General features: G+C 43.9%; 1 protein-coding gene across 3 annotated transcripts; it reads left to right on the forward strand.

Annotated features, from left to right (window-relative positions):
- The first annotated feature begins 111 nt into the window (after positions 1–111).
- On the forward strand, positions 112–18,338 carry DNAJC2 (DnaJ heat shock protein family (Hsp40) member C2). 3 transcript variants are annotated; one of them, XM_062019310.1, is made up of 17 exons: positions 112–207; positions 1,177–1,367; positions 1,948–2,023; positions 4,235–4,333; positions 7,170–7,311; positions 8,654–8,734; positions 9,451–9,516; positions 11,191–11,282; positions 11,385–11,506; positions 12,081–12,230; positions 12,529–12,617; positions 12,704–12,773; positions 14,315–14,499; positions 15,752–15,852; positions 16,781–16,888; positions 17,577–17,731; positions 18,221–18,338. In XM_062019310.1, exons 1-17 carry the CDS (start codon positions 138–140, stop codon positions 18,293–18,295), a joined length of 1,872 nt encoding a protein of 623 aa, XP_061875294.1. In that variant the 5' UTR covers positions 112–137; the 3' UTR covers positions 18,296–18,338. The 3 variants fall into 3 exon arrangements, with proteins under 3 accessions (XP_061875294.1, XP_061875305.1, XP_061875316.1); XM_062019321.1 differs by having other exon boundaries at positions 135–207; positions 1,266–1,367; XM_062019332.1 differs by lacking the exon at positions 112–207 and adding an exon at positions 335–999 and having other exon boundaries at positions 1,266–1,367.
- Positions 18,339–18,348: the final 10 nt, after the last annotated feature.

Below are 18,348 nucleotides of genomic sequence, written 5' to 3' on the forward strand. Positions count from 1 at the left end.
ACGCTTATCCCGCCGCACGCCGCCGCCGCCCCGGAAGCGCTCTGCGGGCGCCTCCATGCGCCGGCTGCCGGCCACCGGCGGGGCGAGCGCGGCGCGGCGCGGCTCACAGGCCCGAGGCACCGCCGCCCGCCGCCGCCATGGCCACGGCCATGCTGCGCGGGGCCTGCGGCGCGCAGCGCACCGCCGTCACCAAGCCGCTCTCGGCCGGTGGGTACCGCGGGGCGGGCGCGGGGCTGCGCCGGTGCCGGCGGGCGGCGCGGGGCGGGCGGCGCGGAGCGGGACGGGGCGGGGCGGAGCGGTGCTGCCGGGGCCTCCCGCCGGGGCGCGGGGAAGCCCTCATGGCTGGCGGGACCCAGGGGCTCCCGTCGCGCGGAGCCACTGCGCGGTGCGGGGAAGAAACCGGCCCGGCACCTGCCGAGCGAGCGGAGGGCGAAGCCTGCCTGTTCCCGGAGAGCTCTGCTGGGGGCTGACTTTCATTGTGGCCTCTCCACGTGTCGCGTCTGCCTTGGTGCTCCTTTCAAGTCAGCGTGTGAGCAACAAGTCCGGCTGCGCTGCCGGAGGGAGTGAATCGTGGAATCGCAGCGTGGCCGGGGTTGGAAGGGACTTCACTCCAGGGCCCTGCCAGAGCAGGTCCGCCTTGACCCGGTCACACGGAACCTTCAGAGAAGGAGACTCCACACCATCCCCGGGCAGCCTGTGCCAGAGCTGCCTCACCCTCCCAGGAAAGAACTTTTTCCTTGTATTCAAGTGGAACTCTTTGTGTTCCAGCTTTTGTCCGTTGCCACCAGTCCTGCCACTGCAAAGCTGAATGGGGATGCACAGGACGAGACCGGTCTGAATTTAGTACTTCACCTGCAGTTAGCTCCACTATTAGCAAAGCAAGAAAGACAGGACATAAAATTTAACGTGTGTTCCTTTTAACTCAAGAACACCTTTCAAGATCTGAGAGCACAGTGAAGCATTTGGGAGATACCATCTGATTGATAGGCATCTGTGCTGGTTTGTGCAATCTTTAAAGCAGTCTGGTGTTTTGAGAGCGAGACAGAAGATTTGGCAGTCTGCAGCCATGTGTGATGCAGTACTTTTATGGGCTTTGGTGGGGTTTAGTTTAAAAAGAGATAAAAAAATAGCAGTAAACCACAGAAGGTGAAGTTGCCTTTGTGTTTTTGCTTATAGCATCAGTACTCTGTCAAGTGGAGCCTGTGGGAAGATGGTTTGAAGCATTTATTAAGAGGAGAAACGTAAATGTTTCTGCCTCTTTCCAGGAGCTAGAAGATGAAAAGGAACTTTCTGAAGAATCAGGGGATGAAGAATTACAACTTGAAGAATTCCCTATGCTAAAAACCCTTGATCCAAAGGACTGGAAGGTACACTGTCGATCTAGTTTAGTGTTTATTGTTTTTGCTGTAAATCTCCTGTCAAAGTTACCTGCCATTCCCAGCTGCTAAAGATCCCCTTTCTCCTCCCCTCCCTGTGCTATGTTGTAGCTGTGTTTGTGTCTTCCACATGTAACCAGTTGATGAGGGCAAAGTCAAGTCCCTATCAGCATTATGATCTTAATCTGGAACTACTGTTTTTTCGGTTTACTTCCTGTTTAGCAGTAAAAACTGTTTCTTCTCCCTGGTAGCACCTCCCTTATTCTGGAATTGCATTAACACACTTAATATTAAAAGCCAGCAGTTCAGTTTTACAATTATTGAACTTTGGGCAGTGGAGTGCTCTATTCTAGTTTAGAGGCAGCTGCCTGAATGGCTGTGACATTGGCTGAAGTTGTTGATATTTGGTTATTCAGTTGTTCTTTTTCTGATATTTATTGAGAGAAGGAAGAATTCTGCCTCTTGCTTTTAAAAGATGGGAAGGGGAGCTGTTTATAGTGCATGTGTTGTAGCTTTTTAGGTTGGATTTATCAGTGCTTATAGGGGTTCTCTTATTTGCTTTTCTCCTCAGAATCAAGACCATTATGCGGTTCTTGGGCTGGGACATGTACGATACAGGGCTACTCAGAAACAAATCAAAGCAGCTCGTGAGTACCTTTCCTGCATCAGCATCCCTTCCTTTCACAGGTGCACTTTGCCATGAGCAAATACATATATGTCATGGACAACGTTTTTACTACTTCACAGGCCTAAAACAATAGCTGCTCTGTGATTGGTGTGGATGACCAGCCTTCCAAATCCACAGCACAGCTTCAAAATCCACGGGCCAAACACCAGGGACTTAAAACACTGCATGAAGTTGACATCTCAGCTTTTTTCCTGTGGGCAAGACTATAACTATGCATTTCTGTGGTTTAGAGTCCACAGCAAGGCACAGTAAAAGGCAGAGGAACACAATGCTGCATTGCAATATGTTGGGCCCTTAAAGCCCCCTTACAGTGATGAGCTGCCACGGTAGTGCTAGTGAATATTTCAGTACACTGCTGTTATTCTGGTTAGGCTGAGCACTGCATGGCAATGGAGCAGTAGCTCCTGAATTTTCAGGTATACAAGTAAGTAAAAGTTCATTGTACCACTGGGAAGATTAGTTTTGCTCTTCTTTAGTCATTTTATCCTATGAAGACTGTAGAGCTCCTATGGCTGTGTCTCTGGGATATAACCAAGCGTTACAAGCATAGTCTTGTGAGGTTAAACTTCCTTGCCATTTTGAGTAAACAATAGAAGTTGGAAGTGCTATTGTGCTGCTGAATGGTGTCATGGGCCTGTGTCTTAAGCCGTGACATGATTCAGGAGTACACACAGGTGATGGGCAGTATTTTATGGTACTTGCACGTAAAGGATGAACATGTTTGGCTTCAGAACTTCTTTTCCTAGAAAGCAATGTTACCAAGAGTTGACTTTGTAAGAAGGATACAAGTATTTAGTGGAGGAAGATTGAAAGGATTGTTCTGAAGACTGTTCAATAGCCATTATCAAGCAAGCTGATGGTTTATGAGTTGATCTTGCAAGCAGTTGCCTCATAACTGTACTGGTGTGAGTCGAATCACTGTCCCCAGTGAAATCGCAGATGAAGGTGAATTTACTCCCACATGAAAATGAGTGGAAATCAGCAAATTACCAACTAGCACAGGAAATCATATTGCCTGAGGCATGTGTTGCTTAGCAGTGCCACTGTGGAGTGTGTGCTAATACAGTGTAGAGCAGCACCTGTTTTGGTGATGAGCAGTGGTCTCACCAACCTTGTCAAGCAAGAACTGGGGCACCTTTCTCTTTAGGATCCTGACAGCACTGTTATTACATGGTGCTGTAGAGATGCCAGTCTTTCTCACCAATATATACTGTGCTTTCCCATTTTTAACAGAGATTCTGATTTGTTTCTCAAAGGCAGGTTGCTGTAACTACTTGCATGATATCGTCTCTCTGGTATTTTGTAGTGAGCCAAGGAGGTAAATTTGATGTTATATGATAATAGAGTTCAACCTTTTGGCAAAGAAGTCAGTTTAAAATCTGATTTTGCTCTTTCAACACTAGGACCACCTTGGTAGCAGCTTTAGTAAATGCTCTGTGTGTGTTAGTTATATCTTAAGATTTAAGGCTGAAGTAGAGAGAGAACTTGACTGCAAAGTCATGTGTGTGCTTAGTGCTATTCATGGGGCAGTGCAGCAGTCTGACAGGCTCATGGCTGTAGTTTCCTTGCTAAATCTCATCTTGAGTTGCATCCAGAACTTGAATAAAGGAATATTTCACTATAAAAATCAGCAGTGATTAAAAATCACTGCTGCTTCAGCTGATGAAAAGAAAGTTCATGAACTCGTATCTGTTCTCCTATCAATTTTATGTGTCTCTGTGTGTGGTTTTGTTTGTTCTTTTTCAATCAGAGAAATGATGGTTGGTATTACTGTATTACCATACAGTAACATAACAGCTAAGATTACATTAGCTATTTTTCTTTACTTTTTCAGTATGATTGCTCGGGGAGCTGTACAGTCTTGCACAACTAAGGTCCTGAAACTGCATTATGCTTTTTGAAGCAAAGTGTGCACTAAGTTACTGAAGCACTTTGTTATGCATAAAATTAGAGCAAGCCCCAGAAAATCACTACTGCTTCAGCTGATGAAAAGAAAGTTCATGAACTTGTATCTGTTCTCCTATCAATTTTATGTGTCTCTGTGTGTGGTTTTGTTTGTTCTTTTTCAATCAGAGAAATGATGGTTGGTATTACTGTATTACCATATAGTCTATGAGAAATAAGCTGTTAATGATGTAGTGTTTCTAAACATAATGCATCTATTTGCTAGATAAATCTATGGTTTTGAAACATCATCCAGACAAGCGAAAAGCTGCGGGGGAACAGATAGGAGAAGGTGATAATGATTATTTCACATGCATAACTAAAGGTAAGCTATCCAGCTCTTTTATTAGATACACTCTCTATCTGCTTGATAATCCAAACATATCCATGGTGCTCTATTAGAATAATAGAATGGTAGGGGTTGTAAGGGACCTTTAGAGATCATCTAGTCCAACACCCCTGTAGAAGCAGGTTCACCTAGATCAGGTCACATAGGAACATGTCCAGATGGGTCTTGAAGACCTCCAAGGAAGGAGACTGCACAACCCCTCTGGGCAGCCTGTGCCACTGCTCCCTCACCCTCACAGTGAAATACTTTTTTCTTGTGTTTAAGTGGAACTTTTTGTGTTCCAGCTTCATCCCATTACCCCTTGTCCTGTTGCTAGCTACTATAGAAAAAAGAGATGTCCCAACATCTGACAATTGGTAAAAAAGCAAGAGAAGTTCTTATTCTGTTGTAGAAAACTGTCAGTATAGAGATCCCACTAACATAACTTCCCTTTGGGTGGGAGCAGTGTGGAAATGCAGCTGCCACCGGTGACAGTTGGCCAGTGCTGGTGGCAGGATATGCAAAGAGGAGCCACTAGATGTAGCCACCTGCCTGGAATAAACTACACCTCTGTGCTATGGAGGTAGCCACCTGCCTGGGATAAACCTCTGTGCTATAAGATATTCCACAAAGACACTAGGAGCAGTTGAAAAGTCTAAAGTATGATGTGCTTGCTCTGCCAACAGAGCATCTGTTGACTTGACCAGGAATATCACTTTCTTCTGCAGCTCTTTTTTGGACACAGATGATTGAGTGAGCTCAATGAGTAACATTCCCTTTCTTGATGTCATGACCTAGACCACCACTGCTGGCCAATTCTGGAACCATAGGGAGTGTTCTAGGTGTACAACTTACGCCTCTGGAAGTGCTTTGGACTTCAGTGTTTTTGTTTGTTTAAAACCTTTTTTTTTTTGACTCAGTAAGGCCGAGGGCAGGACAAGTCTTGGAATTTGTGTGTTCTAAACTTTCTTCTTCTGAGTGTCTTCTTAAAATACTAGTTAAAACATCAGATGATATATTAAATGAGCTAGTGATGTTTTCAGCCTCCTTTAGAGTTGTCAAATGGAAGAAAGTTGCCAAAAGACCTTTTTTCCCATAGTTGCAATCCTGTCAGAAACTGGCAGATGTTTATAAACCTGCACCTGACTTCAGGAATATGCTCTGTGTTCTACATGCAAGGAGCAAAATATATTTCCCCTTCACTGCTTATAATCCAAGTTTAAGAATAAATAAAAAGGAAGGCATAAAGTGGCATGGAAGAGTAGGAATGCTTGCAGCACCTTGGAGGAAGGAAATGTAGTGGTAGGGAAAGGGAATCTGGAGTAGGAGGAAGTAGTAGTGGAATGGAGAGAAGAAACTTGGAAAGGCAGGAGTATGTAGGTGGGTTTCAGACCTGGGTCTGATAGAGGAACAAGAGGGAGATACAGTGCTGGGGGAACTGGGTATGTGGGAGCAGAATTGGGGACTTACATGGAAGGCACATCTCTGAAGTGGAGTAGGAACCAACAGATGTGCAGTAGGAAAATAGTGTGAGGGTTATTGAAGCTCTGCATCAACTTGCATTGCAGAGAATAACGGGTTGTTCAGAGTATTGGCAGAGGGAGGCCCTCGCAGAGGGGAAGGGGAGACTGGCAGCACAGCTCATTGGTGGCCTTTTGCATGCCTTCCTCTCTCCATTCACATGTGCAGGGAAGTGAGTTGAGGAACCACAGAGCATGAAGGTCTCCTCCAGCTTAGCACCTTCCAGATCTGACCTTGACAGTATGGTGTTCTCTGTCCAGGGGTGCAGACACAGAAGCCCAGGAGTGATCACAACACCTGTCTGATGCCTTTGGCTTTTCACTCTTACTGAAATAGTGGGTACTGTAGAACTGACAAAGTAATCCATGAGAGAAAACAAGAGTTTGCTGAAGCTACAGTGTGTGATTTACAGGTTACAAGATTCAATAATGTGACATTCTCCAACTGCAGGACTGTGAGAACAGGAAAAGGGGGAGTGTGTCCATGTTTTGGCTAGTATCTATACTAGAGTTTTATACTCTTTCTAAGTGTCCAAGTGGTTTCAACTAGGATGAAGTTAATTTTCTCTCTAGTAGCTGGTGAAGTGCTGTGCTTTGGATTTAGTGTAAGAATGATGTTGATACCACAGGGCTGTTTTGGCTATTGCTGAGCAGGGCTTGCACAGCATCAAGGCCTTTTCTGTTCCTTACCCTGCCCTGCCAGAGAGGAGGTTGAAGGTGCACAAGAAGCTGAGAGGGAGCATGGCCAGGATGGTTGACTAGCCCAAGGGCTATTCCATACCATAGGATGTCATGCCCAGTAGATACACTGCGGGGAGTTGATGTGGAGGGGCAGATCACTGCTCAGGCGTCCATCGGTGGGTAGTGAGCATTTGTGGTGTTCAGTTGTCTTGTCAGTTCTGACATCACATTAAGTCAGGGACTACTGTCTTAGTAGATTGTTCTGTTAATTTATCTACTATGAATATCTGGTATTATGTGGGACAGAATCCTGAAGATGTCATGCTCAAACTCCCAGAGCCTGAATCAGATTTACTGCTGTGAGATCGCTTTAAATATAATGAGATTTGTTACATTGTAATGGTTAAACACCTTGTTTTTATAAACATTTTCCTCCTCCTTAATCTAACAGGAATTGACAGCAACACTGTTTGGTGTCACTAAAATAATGAACTATCAAGCTGTACAGAACAACAGATGAAATACAGATCTGAGAGCATCTCTTTAAACATTTAGGGCATTTTCTGTAACGTTCCTGTCTGTGGGGAAGACTCACTCGAGTCTCATGTTTTATGTCTGGTGACTTTTTTCAGCTTATGAGATATTGTGTGATCCTGTGAAACGACGAGCGTTTAACAGCATAGACCCTACTTTTGATAATTCTGTACCTTCCAAAAGTGAAGCAAAAGAAAACTTCTTTGAAGTTTTTTCACCAGTTTTTGAAAGAAACGCCAGGTAAGCTGCATCAGGCTGCCTCTGCTGCTGCTGGAGAATCATTCAATCATAGAATCCTTTTGGTTGGAAAAGACTTAAGATCATCAAGTGCCACCACTAACCTCACACTGCCAAGCCCATCAGTAAACCATGTCCCTCAGCACCTCATCTTACACAGCTTTTAAATATCTCCAGGGCTGGTGACTCCCCCACCTCCCTGGGCAGCCTGTGTCAGTGTTTAAATTGGTGTTTGCAAACTCTTCTGGCATTGTGTTTGTAACAGTTGTGATTTTAAGAGATTGGTTTGCTAGAAATGTCATACCAGTAAAATAGTGTGCTCTGGATTTCATTGTAAACTAATCTGAACTTCACACTGGTGGCTTTGGGTATTACCCATGAGACTTTTAAAATAACTCTGTTCTCAGCTCCATGTTACTTCCCATCCTTTTTGTACAACACTTTGTTTCCTCTTAAAACTATTTACCAAGAGTGTTTGTGCTACTGACTAAAAAGTCCGTGTTCTTATGATTTTCTTATGAGGATGAGACATTAAGAGAAGATAGTATTTACGTTCCCAGTTTAGCTGGTTAAAAGAGGAGCTAAATGTAACTACCAATCCTTGGTGGTTCTGTCTGAAGGTGTGTGCCTTTCCTGCCTTTGATTCATGCTTGCCCATTAACTTTGTATTAAGGCTGTCACCAGAGAAGTCTCATTTCACCTTTTAGCTGTATGAAAAATAAAGGTGGTTTATTGTGTGAGGCATGTTATTTTGAGGCATGTTACAACACATTCTGAATTCAATCTTTTATCAAGTATTCCAGAGATTCAGACCTGAATCTGTGGTTGTGAGATGGATTGTTGCTTTCTCTGCTTGGAAATTAATGCTATGTGGTGGAAGAACAAACTGTAGAGCCTATGGAAGATTTCCCTCTTTGTAAGGCAACAGTGGAATGGAGGCAGGGGGTGCATTATTCCCTCATACTCCGTTAGAATATGTGGGAAACTTCCTGTAGCCTACCACAGAGCTGTTACTCACAGAGCACCTTGTGTCCACTCCCTGTGAGCTTCTCCAGAAGGAGAAGGAGTGTGGAGAATTGAGTTATCTTCAGGGACAGCTTGTGCTCCGTCAGGCCTCCTTGCAGGCACACCAAACCTTGATTTGAGGAGTCTGCTTTTCTGGGGCAGCTCCCTGAAAAGGCCCAATCTGGTGGATGTTTAGAAGGGACTCTCCTGTTTTCCTCCTCTTTCCTGTGTTGGTGGGAGGGAGCCTCTGATTTGGTATCCTGATTCTGTAGCTCACACGTGCCATGTTATGAAGTAAGATTATCTAAATTATTTCTTGAATATCTCCATTTATTTTCAGATGGTCAAATAAGAAAAATGTTCCTAAACTTGGGGACATGAACTCATCATTTGAAGAGGTAGATGCATTCTATTCATTTTGGTAAGTTAGCTGATACCTCAGTTGCTAGTCACAGTATTCCAGACGTGCAATACCAAGAGCTTGCAGGCCCTTTTGTATGTAAGTTGTTGGCTGTGGTCTACCCTGATCCAGCAGTGGCAGGGAATTACCCCCCAGCTGTTTGTGCCTCCCACGGGCTGAACTGCTCCCTCCAGGGTAACGAATCAGCAGTGCAGGTTCAACTGCAGTGGGATGGGTTCCTTGGCCCACAGGCTGGAAGTGCAGCTCACCTCAGCTCACTGTGTTTTTAGTGGAGGTGGCTTCTGCCTATTTAAGCTCTCTCAGTTAAAGGTGAGATACCTAGTCCAATGATGTCAGTAGTTTATGGCTTGACTTATCTTCTAAATGGATGCTTACATAAAGATTAAATTCATTTCTCTCCACTCTACAGACTGCACTGTGTCTCCACTGCCTATAACAGAGCTTAGACAATTGCACCATACACATTTAGAGTTGGTGAGGCTGATACCGTCCTAAAATCCACTCTGTCCTACTGCAGAGATCTTCACTTTAAATAGCGCTTTGACTTAAGAGTGTTTTGTGCAATTGTAAATTCTGTACTATAAATTGTAAATAAGAGTGTAATTGCCTACATAAACCCATCAGTGGAAAAGGCAGATTGTTTGTAATTTGCTCTTTTGGTAGCGGTGTCTTTTCATTCATTCTTGGTTTGTTTTTTTCACTTCTATGTGCTTCAGGTATAATTTTGATTCCTGGAGAGAGTTTTCCTACTTAGATGAAGAGGAAAAAGAAAAAGCAGAATGGTATGTAAGTAAAAAGAAATTTGTCAGAAGACTGAAAGACTGATTCGGCAAGATTTTCCAAGTTCCCTTTAGGCTACAAGTGATAGGAAGAAAGACAGCTGAACTAAGACGGAAATCCACTCTCCCAGCTTAGTGGTCAGGCATGGACTTGGCTGTGGGCTTCTCTTTGTCTTATTTGTGTCCCTGAAATTGCTCTTGCTTGCACCAGGGAGGTATTTCTGAGTGCTTTGAAATATGTGCTCAGTTAAGTTCAGACTTGCAGCTCCAGCGAGTCCCAAACACAGCTCGAACCTGGAGCCAGAACAGAGTGCATGAGTAAGCAGGTATCATTTCTCTCTCCAACTCTTTATTAAACTGTGCTGAGACAGTGAAACTTTCTAGAATTTAGAGAGATTAGTTCTGATGGCTGGATGTTCATAAAACCTGCCTGTTTGTTGATGTAGCAACAGTTGCTGAATTACTCATTCTATTTTTCTCCTTCCTATGGTTATAAACACAGAACGTTCAAGTTAGAGCATCAACTCATTTAGTCTAGCAGGAATTTCACTGGCCAAAAGCTTTCACTTGGTCATCCTTGTATAACCATAACTGGCACTGCATGAACCTCTTCATCCAAGTTGGAAGAGAAGTCAGTTTTGTGGTTAGATTCAGTGGTTAGCTTGCTTTGTGGCTAAAAGCTGTGCTTATTTGGGCTGTAGCTAGGCATTTGCTCCTCTTTTGCCTTTTCCTGCTATCAAATTTTTTCAGCCTCTCTGGACCCAGCTTTCTCCTGTCTCTGGGCTTCTCGGTGGAAGGCTCTTGAACTATTTGCTTAGATCTTTTTTGTGCTTGTTCCTGTCATTAGTGTCCTTTTAGAAAGCATTCACACAAGTGGTACATAGCATGCTGTACTTCAGAGAGAACTGTTTCAGCTTCTCTTCAGATGGTCACGATTCCTGTTACCCCTTCTTGCCAAAGGTGATGGTGTTCTTGTTTTAACCTTTCAGTCTACTCATAGTAGTTTCCTGCTCCATTATGGGGATTGTTTTCTTTGTTCTGAGGTATATGGTGTGAATTTGGTTGTGTAAGTGGGGATGGAGGCCCTCACTAAAAATTTGCCTTTTTCTTGACAGCACTGACAAATGTTTTCAAGATTATTTACTCAGTCAATTTTTAATCTATTTCATCTGAGCTGTGTTTTACTGGAGTGAATCCAGCAAGATTTTACTGGACTGTCATGGTACTTCAAAGAAGAGTCCTTTCTGTCCAGATGGGTTTACTTGACATGACCTGTGTTCTGTAAAATGGAGATAATTGACATTCATTATATTGCTGCCCTTTAATTAAACTGTAAACAGGCATTTCAGTTGTTTTGCTTGGGTTTCATGTCAGGTCAACAAGTGGAGGAAAAGTCCATGATCTCATTGCCTGCAATGACAGATTAGCAGCTTGTTTTGTCAGGTGTTTTTAAGGCTTATGTAATTGCCTTAAATTGTGTAAATGCTCAGTAATTGTGTAAATGCTCAACATGAGCTTGGGGCCTTGAGGAACTTCATTTTTGAAGTCTATTTTCGAAGCATTCAGAGAAGAGCATCTGTGTGGGGAAATCTCTTTATCAAAAGTTAGCCTGTTAGAAATTCATCAGCAGACACTGTAGGGTGTTGGCACTGAACTGACTATGCTTTCCCTTTTCAGTCGAGATGAAAGGAGGTGGATTGAAAAGCAGAACAGAGCTGCCAGAGCACTGAGGAAAAAAGAAGAAATGAACAGAATTAGGACACTTGTCGGTGAGCGTGCAGACTGCTGGGCTTGTAAAGAGACATTTGTTAACTAACAGTGGAAATCTCCTGTTTTCTCTTTTGTACGTGATGCATTCTTTCTTCTGCCAGACAATGCATACAGCTGTGATCCCAGGATAAAGAAATTTAAGGAGGAAGAAAAGGCAAAGAAAGAAGCAGAGAAGAAAGCAAAGGTAGAAGCAAAAAGAAAAGAACAGGAGGCAAAAGAAAAAGTAAGTGAATTGCTTGATTTGGGTTGAAGAACCCCAATTTATTCACACCTGATCCACTGCTTCAGCTTCTAGATGTGTCAGAAAGCTACTGTTAGAATTATGGTGGGGTTTAAAGAGGTGTTGTCTTTGATCCCTGTGCAACAGGCAGTGCAAGGCTTTTTGATAATCAGATGAAAGCAAGGAGCACAGATCTGAAACAAAAAAAAGCCCTTGTAAAATTGAGTTCTGTGGTTGCACACACTTCCTCTGGCTTAGAGGCAGTCATTAAGTTCTGTGCCTTACTTTCCTTTTTCCTAAAATGGATATGGCCGTGTGCATATGGAAGTCAGGATTTATAAACTAGGGGTGCTCACAGAGAGTATTTGAGTTAACGGCAACTGGTGTATCTTTTGTCACCTTGGAAAACCAAACCTGACAGTATTGACGTATTAAAACAAACCAAACCAAACCAATCCCCACACACCCACTGAGAGCACCAAAACCAGAAACAGCACATTTTGATACTGAGTGACTGAATGACCCCACACCAGTGTGACTTGCAGGGTTTTTGTTTGTTTTTTCCTCTTGGTTGCAGCAAAGACAAGCAGAATTGGAAGCAGCACGGTTAGCAAAAGAAAAGGAGGAGGAAGAAGTTAGGCAACAAGCATTAGTAGCAAAAAAGGAAAAGGAGATTCAGAAGAAAGCAATCAAGAAAGAAAGGCAAAAACTGAGAACGACGTGCAAGGTACTTAAATATTGTTATAGTGAAATCCAGGTTACACCAGTGAAATGATTGTGTTTGGTTAGATCACCCTGTCACCTGCCTGTTTGTTCTTAAGCTGGAGATGGGTACAGAAAGGGGGGTTTCTAAAAAGCTAGTTCCTAAAACACAGACTTGTTATTCAGCTTCGAGCTAAGATTAAAGCTGGCCAAACAGGGCCACACACAGCAGCGGCTGAAAAACACTGTGCCTTAAGCCTGTGTGTGAAGGAACGAGACAATAAAGTTCAAGAACTTTGTAGAACATGTATTTCTGCTTCCAGAACTGGAATTACTTTTCTGATAATGAGGCAGATTGTGTTAAAATGATGGAGGAGGTGGAAAAGCTTTGTGATCGTCTTGAGCTAGCAAGGTGAGTGCTCCTGATGCTGATTTCTGCTCGTTTTGATGCCCATCTTTCCCCTAGCTGTCCGTTGTAACTGAGTAATTTATTTTTAGTCTGCAATGCTTGAATGAAGCACTTACATCCACAACAAGGGAAGGAGGAAAGGCGGCTGTAGTAAAACAGGTAATTATGCCCGGTGTCAAATCCAAATAACAGAACCATTTGATTTGGGAAAGCTCCATGAGTGAGCCTGAGGGAGACACAAGGCAGCTGCTGTGGAGTCCTGCCTGTCAGACACAAAGAGCTGAGTTGCCCAGGCCCCAGCAGCCTGGCCCTCTGCTCTGTTTTATGCATGGTTCGTGGCTGGTGAAATAACCAGGGCCAGATGAGGAAAAAAGTATGGCTTTAGTTAGCAAAGGACACAAAACCCAGCATTTGCACAGAATTCAGAAACACTAGAGGAACTGACTTTTGCCCAATAATGGGTAGCAGTTACCTAGAGGGGAAGGAGGACAATCTTACCAGGAAGAATCCTGGTCTAGATCCCCTGGGGCTAGATCCACAAAAGGACTCAAGGGCCGCAGCCACTGGAAGGGCCAGTGGGTTGGAAACCAAAGTATGGGAAAAGCAAGACACTTGTGATCAACATCTACAAAACTCAGCAGGATCTGCTTACCTTTGGCAGCAGGGAAAAGCCATTTGGATTAATAAAGATGAACCCACATCCTGCAGAAAGAGTACTTTCTCTCATCCGCTTTGGATTCACGGCTGTGCACTTTCTTTCCTGATGGGCAAGGTGACCTGTCCCCATCCCAGAGTCAGGTGTACTCATCAAACTTAAGACTCAAATCCTTTTTGTTCTACAGGGAACTGTATCCTATCTCCCAGTCTCTAGGAGAGCCTTCCAGATGTGGGACAGTCAGTTGTGTCTCTCTTTGTCACTTTTGCATTAAAAAAAATTACCTGTCAGGTAACTTCCCTTTTGCCTGGAAGATTTTTGTGAGACAGTGAGAAACCTATTTTGAGCATCCTTCCATCAGGCTCAAGTGCATAGCTTTTTCAATATTGCCACAGCTGGGCACACTCAGAAGCAGATATGTTAAAGATATGTCCAGCACAGTCTCAAGATGTGATTACAGATCACAAATATGTGTGATGGATAAGTGAAGTTCTGCTGAATTGCTAACAAACAGCATGTGGCCATCTAACTCCATGTAAGCACTTAGTAACTAAAGTCTGGGTTGTTGCAGTTAGTGCTAACTTAGTATAACCATAGTAACTGACAACTTCTGGCATAACCAGGCTTAGGTTGCAGTTAAGTTGGAAAATGTGACGTTGGTGTGTCCCACATGGGTGTGCACCTGCCCTCACGAGTCACTTTACATTTTTAATACTTTTGTGGATCTGTCCCTGGAAGTCAGGTGTTAGTCTGGACATTCAGACTAGATTCAGAAGGTTTGCATTCAATTGCCATTTAATTTCCTAGTCAGCTAGTGATGGGTTCCTGTTGTAGCTCCTATTCTGGGCTGGCCAAATGTTAGGCACAGGGTGGAGGGAAATAATATGGGAGCAGATAAGCTCTTCCATTTCCTTATGTATAATGTACATAACAAACTAAGCAAAATTCAAGCCTCAAAGCAATTCCAGAGAAGAGGGGTTTGTGTCACTGTAAAATGTCAAACTAAATACATAAAGGTTAATAATGCTTGTTTACAACCCTTCAGATAGAAGAAATAAATGAGCAAATAAGGAGAGAGAAAGAAGAGGCTGAAGCTCGTATGCGCCAAGCAACAAAGAGTTCAGACAAGTCAACCACTGGTGGTGGAGGGGGAAGCAAAAATTGGCCAGAAGATGATTTACAGTTGTTAATTAAAGCTGTGAACCTCTTCCCAGCAGGGACTAACTCAAGGTACTTCTCAGGTTTGGTGTTAAAAGCCCTACTAACAATTTTTAATTAAATGACAAGCACAATATAACTCACTTTCAGACCATCCCAAGTATGGTGTCAGTATCAGGACTCCCTACACCTGTCTCCTTTTCCTTGACTGCTGAGCAGCCTGTGGTCTGTCATCTCTTAGTGACAGGTAGAGCGTGGTACTGGAGTTAGCTCTGGTCTTGTACCACCCCCCCCGCCCAAGCCTTGGGCCTCAGCCCATCAGCAGGATTGTGCTGAGGTTCATGTCTGCACAGGGCTACTACGGAATGGGCTCCAGTCATTAGTGCAGAGAGCAAAACCAGAGCAGTGGCTGTGGTGCAGCTGGGTGGGAATACAAAGCATGTTAAGCTACTTCCACTAGCTCCACAATACATGTGAGGCTGGCTCCTTTACACAGTGGGACGAAAACAGAGAAATGAGTTGTGCCTCAGCTCTCTTTAGGGGAGAGCCACGAGGAAAAGGGAAGGCTGGGCTCCACAGAAAGCAGCACTGGTAGTCAGCTTCTCAGCATCAAGAACAAAAGCATGCTTTAAATCTTTCCCAGGAGAGAAATGCCTTCTTCCACATAGGATTCAGAGATTTGAAGCCTCCATTACAAGATTTGGAGGCTTACTTTTAGAAAAATAAGCCGTCCTGTCATACCCTTTAAGGAGATACCAATACCTGTTCCTGCACTAAGCTCAGCAGTCAGGCCTAGCTGTGATCTCACTGTCTGATCGGGTGCAAATGTTCCACTCCCATTTCCTAAGAATGCACTAGGAATAAGTTTGGGACTAGGGCTGTTCTAGGGCTCTCCTCTTGAAGCCCCTTTACTTGCTGTTTAGGTATTCTTTTGGAGGGCAGTGAAAACAAAGTTAGTAACTTCTTATCCCTTTCAGAGCTGCCTGCAGTATTTATTGTCAGAGATGTTTAGAGAACTGGGGAAAGCAGCAGTTAAGCAGAGTTTTAAGGGTGAGAGATTTGCACTTACCCACCTGAATTCTCCCCCTTCCTCATTTGGTGTCGCAAGCCAAGCTCACCTAAGCTGACTGAATCCTTAAAGGAAACTTCTGCAGTCAGTGCCTGAAAGCTTTCCAGGGTAGTTACCAGGACAGTTTGTGCGCACTTCAGTACGATTAAACTTCCTTAGGAGTCGATGCAGAAGCGTACAGGAGCTTGAGAGTAGCTTGTATGAAGAGAAGCTCTTCTGTAAGTTGCTGATTTACCCTTTCCGTTCTTGCTTTAGGTGGGAAGTTATTGCCAATTACATGAACTTGCACTCTACTACTGGAATCAAACGGACAGCAAAAGATGTCATCAATAAAGCAAAGAGCCTCCAAAAGCTTGGTATCTATATTCCCTTTCTTTTACAGCAAGATGCTCTGTGTGCTTCTATACAGCTTGATTTTCTTTGAGCAGCACTGGGGTTTTAATGTGAGAAGATGCCCTGTGTATCTCCAAAAGAAACCTAGTTCAGAGGGAAGACTTAGAGGAGCATTTCTGTGACTCAGTACTTACAGCCTGGTAGCTGTGGCCTAAGTCACCTCCTGAGTGAATCTCAGTTCTTTTAATCCCAGCTGATGCACAGCTGTCCAGGCCCCTGCACTGCCTAGGCTCCTCTACACTCAGAGTCAGACTGGCCTCCGAGACAGAGAAAGCTCTACAAAGGAAGGCATCTAGCAAAATGAAACTGATGGAGCTATAGAGATACTTCAGAAAGATTAATGGGATTCAGCAAAAGACTCAGGCACCTGAATTAATGTGGCTCATCTCCTCTTGTGGTAAATGGAGCCTAGAGAGCTGGAGTTCTTCAGGAAACTCTAAACATTCCAAAAAACGAAAGTTGAAGCAGCTTCTCCATTTGCACAGCTGCACAAGAAGGAGCCTGGCTCTCCCCCAGTTCCTGACTGGCCCCATACACCGGTACTCAGGGTAATATGCACATTCTGTGCTGCAGCCCTTACTTGAGAGAATAATTACTTTTGATTTCACTAAAGTTGCAGGTTTGGGCTTAAGCTTATATGAGAAAGTATTCATCTGAGCAGTATAGGTCAAGATAGGGTTGTAGAGTCTGCTGCCTTGAGTAAAGTTTATTGGACCCTGAAAGATTTCATTTTTAATACACCAACCTTTTTACCATCACTGTAAAGCAAGTAGGACTTAGGTTTTTTGCTTATGTGATTAGTTCACAATGAACTGCTATACAATATTATTCTTGTTACATCCAGCTTTCATTTTTGTTGCAATAATTCTGTTCAATGTCTGTTGCTCCTAGACCCTCATCAGAAAGATGATATCAACAAGAAAGCGTTTGATAAATTCAAAAAAGAGCACGGTGTGGTGCCTCAGATGGACAGTGCTGCCCCCTCGGAGCGGTTTGAAGGTAAAGCTGAAAAGGGAGGCCTGCTTGCAGAGCTGGCTCCTCTGTGCAGCTGACTAAGAAAGTAATCCAGAACAAGACTTGCTTACAAACTTAAGTAGCCCTGCTACTCGATTTGAGGGCTCTGGTACACACAGTACAAACCACAGTTAACTAAGCAGTGAGTTTGAAATGCGTCCTAGTCAGGAAACACGTTGAATCTGAAGCTGAGATTATCTGTTCCTCAGAGGCTGCTGTTTCCTGGTAAGAGCAGGCAAGAGGGGGACTGAAGATACAGCACCATCCTTCTGCCAGATGTTGGGACTTCCGTCAGCACCCAGGTCCTGCAGCCTGTGGCAGAAGGCTGTCTCCTTACAGAAACCCAGAAGGCAAAGCTGCATTGCTGCCCCATGCCCTGGCTGCACTGGGCAGCCACAGCAATCCCACACATGGACAGATGTCACCTTCTCCCTTCTCTGTGCTTTAAAGATCCCAAGGACCACTTGTCCAGGCAGCTTCAGGGTTTGTTTTGGGGTTGTTTTTCTTTCAGGTTTTATTACCCCCAGGTAGCCTTTAGGTCAGAGCAGTTGTATCACAAAACTCTCAGGATTCTAAATCAACTGTAACGGATTTTAGAACATTGCCTCAGGCTTATCCCAGACTCCTTATTAAATATTTTTTTCTCACTTTCATTTTTGCATTTTAACAACAGGATCATCTTTAGATTCATCACCTTGGACTACAGAGGAACAAAAGCTTTTAGAACAAGCACTGAAGACTTACCCAGTAAATACTCCTGAGAGGTGGGAGAAAATAGCAGCAGCTGTTCCAGGCCGGTCAAAAAAAGACTGCATGAAGCGATACAAGGTGAGGTGCCTCAGCTCCTTCCAGGCCTGGTAGCAGCCCAGGTCATGCCACAATCCTTTGCTTTTACTGCTGTTTTCCTTACCATGGGCATTATCTGACAACTGCAGTCTAGCACAAGGCAGAGCCAGATGGAGAAACGTGGGGGTTTTTTGTTGGTTTTGGGGGTTTTTGTTAACTGAATCCCCAACGAGCAGTACAGACACTGAAGTGTTCCTTCAGTTAAATTAGTGGCTCTGCAAGCTGGGAAAGAAAGTCTCATGAAATCTGTCTTAACACAGCAAGCTCCTGGTGATAGGTAACATTTCTTCTCCAGGGGAAGTAGACAAGCATTGACCTTCCATTAATTTGTTTCTAAGAAAAATTGTTTTATGGCAGTGTGTAGTGAGAGACAGAACTTTTCAGGGTGAATAAAGTAGTGTTCAAAACCACAGCCCTGGTAAGAAGTTCCACATTTACATAAGCATCTTTTCTTTTTTCCCCACTCTCCAGGAACTCGTTGAAATGGTCAAAGCAAAGAAAGCTGCTCAAGAACAAGTGATGAATGCTACTAAAGTCAAGAAATGACTCTTACTGACAATCTTTTGTTTTATAATAAAAATGCAAATACTGTACAAGTT

This window comes from Colius striatus, chromosome 1, assembly GCF_028858725.1.
Source record: "Colius striatus isolate bColStr4 chromosome 1, bColStr4.1.hap1, whole genome shotgun sequence".
NCBI lineage: Eukaryota > Metazoa > Chordata > Aves > Coliiformes > Coliidae > Colius > Colius striatus.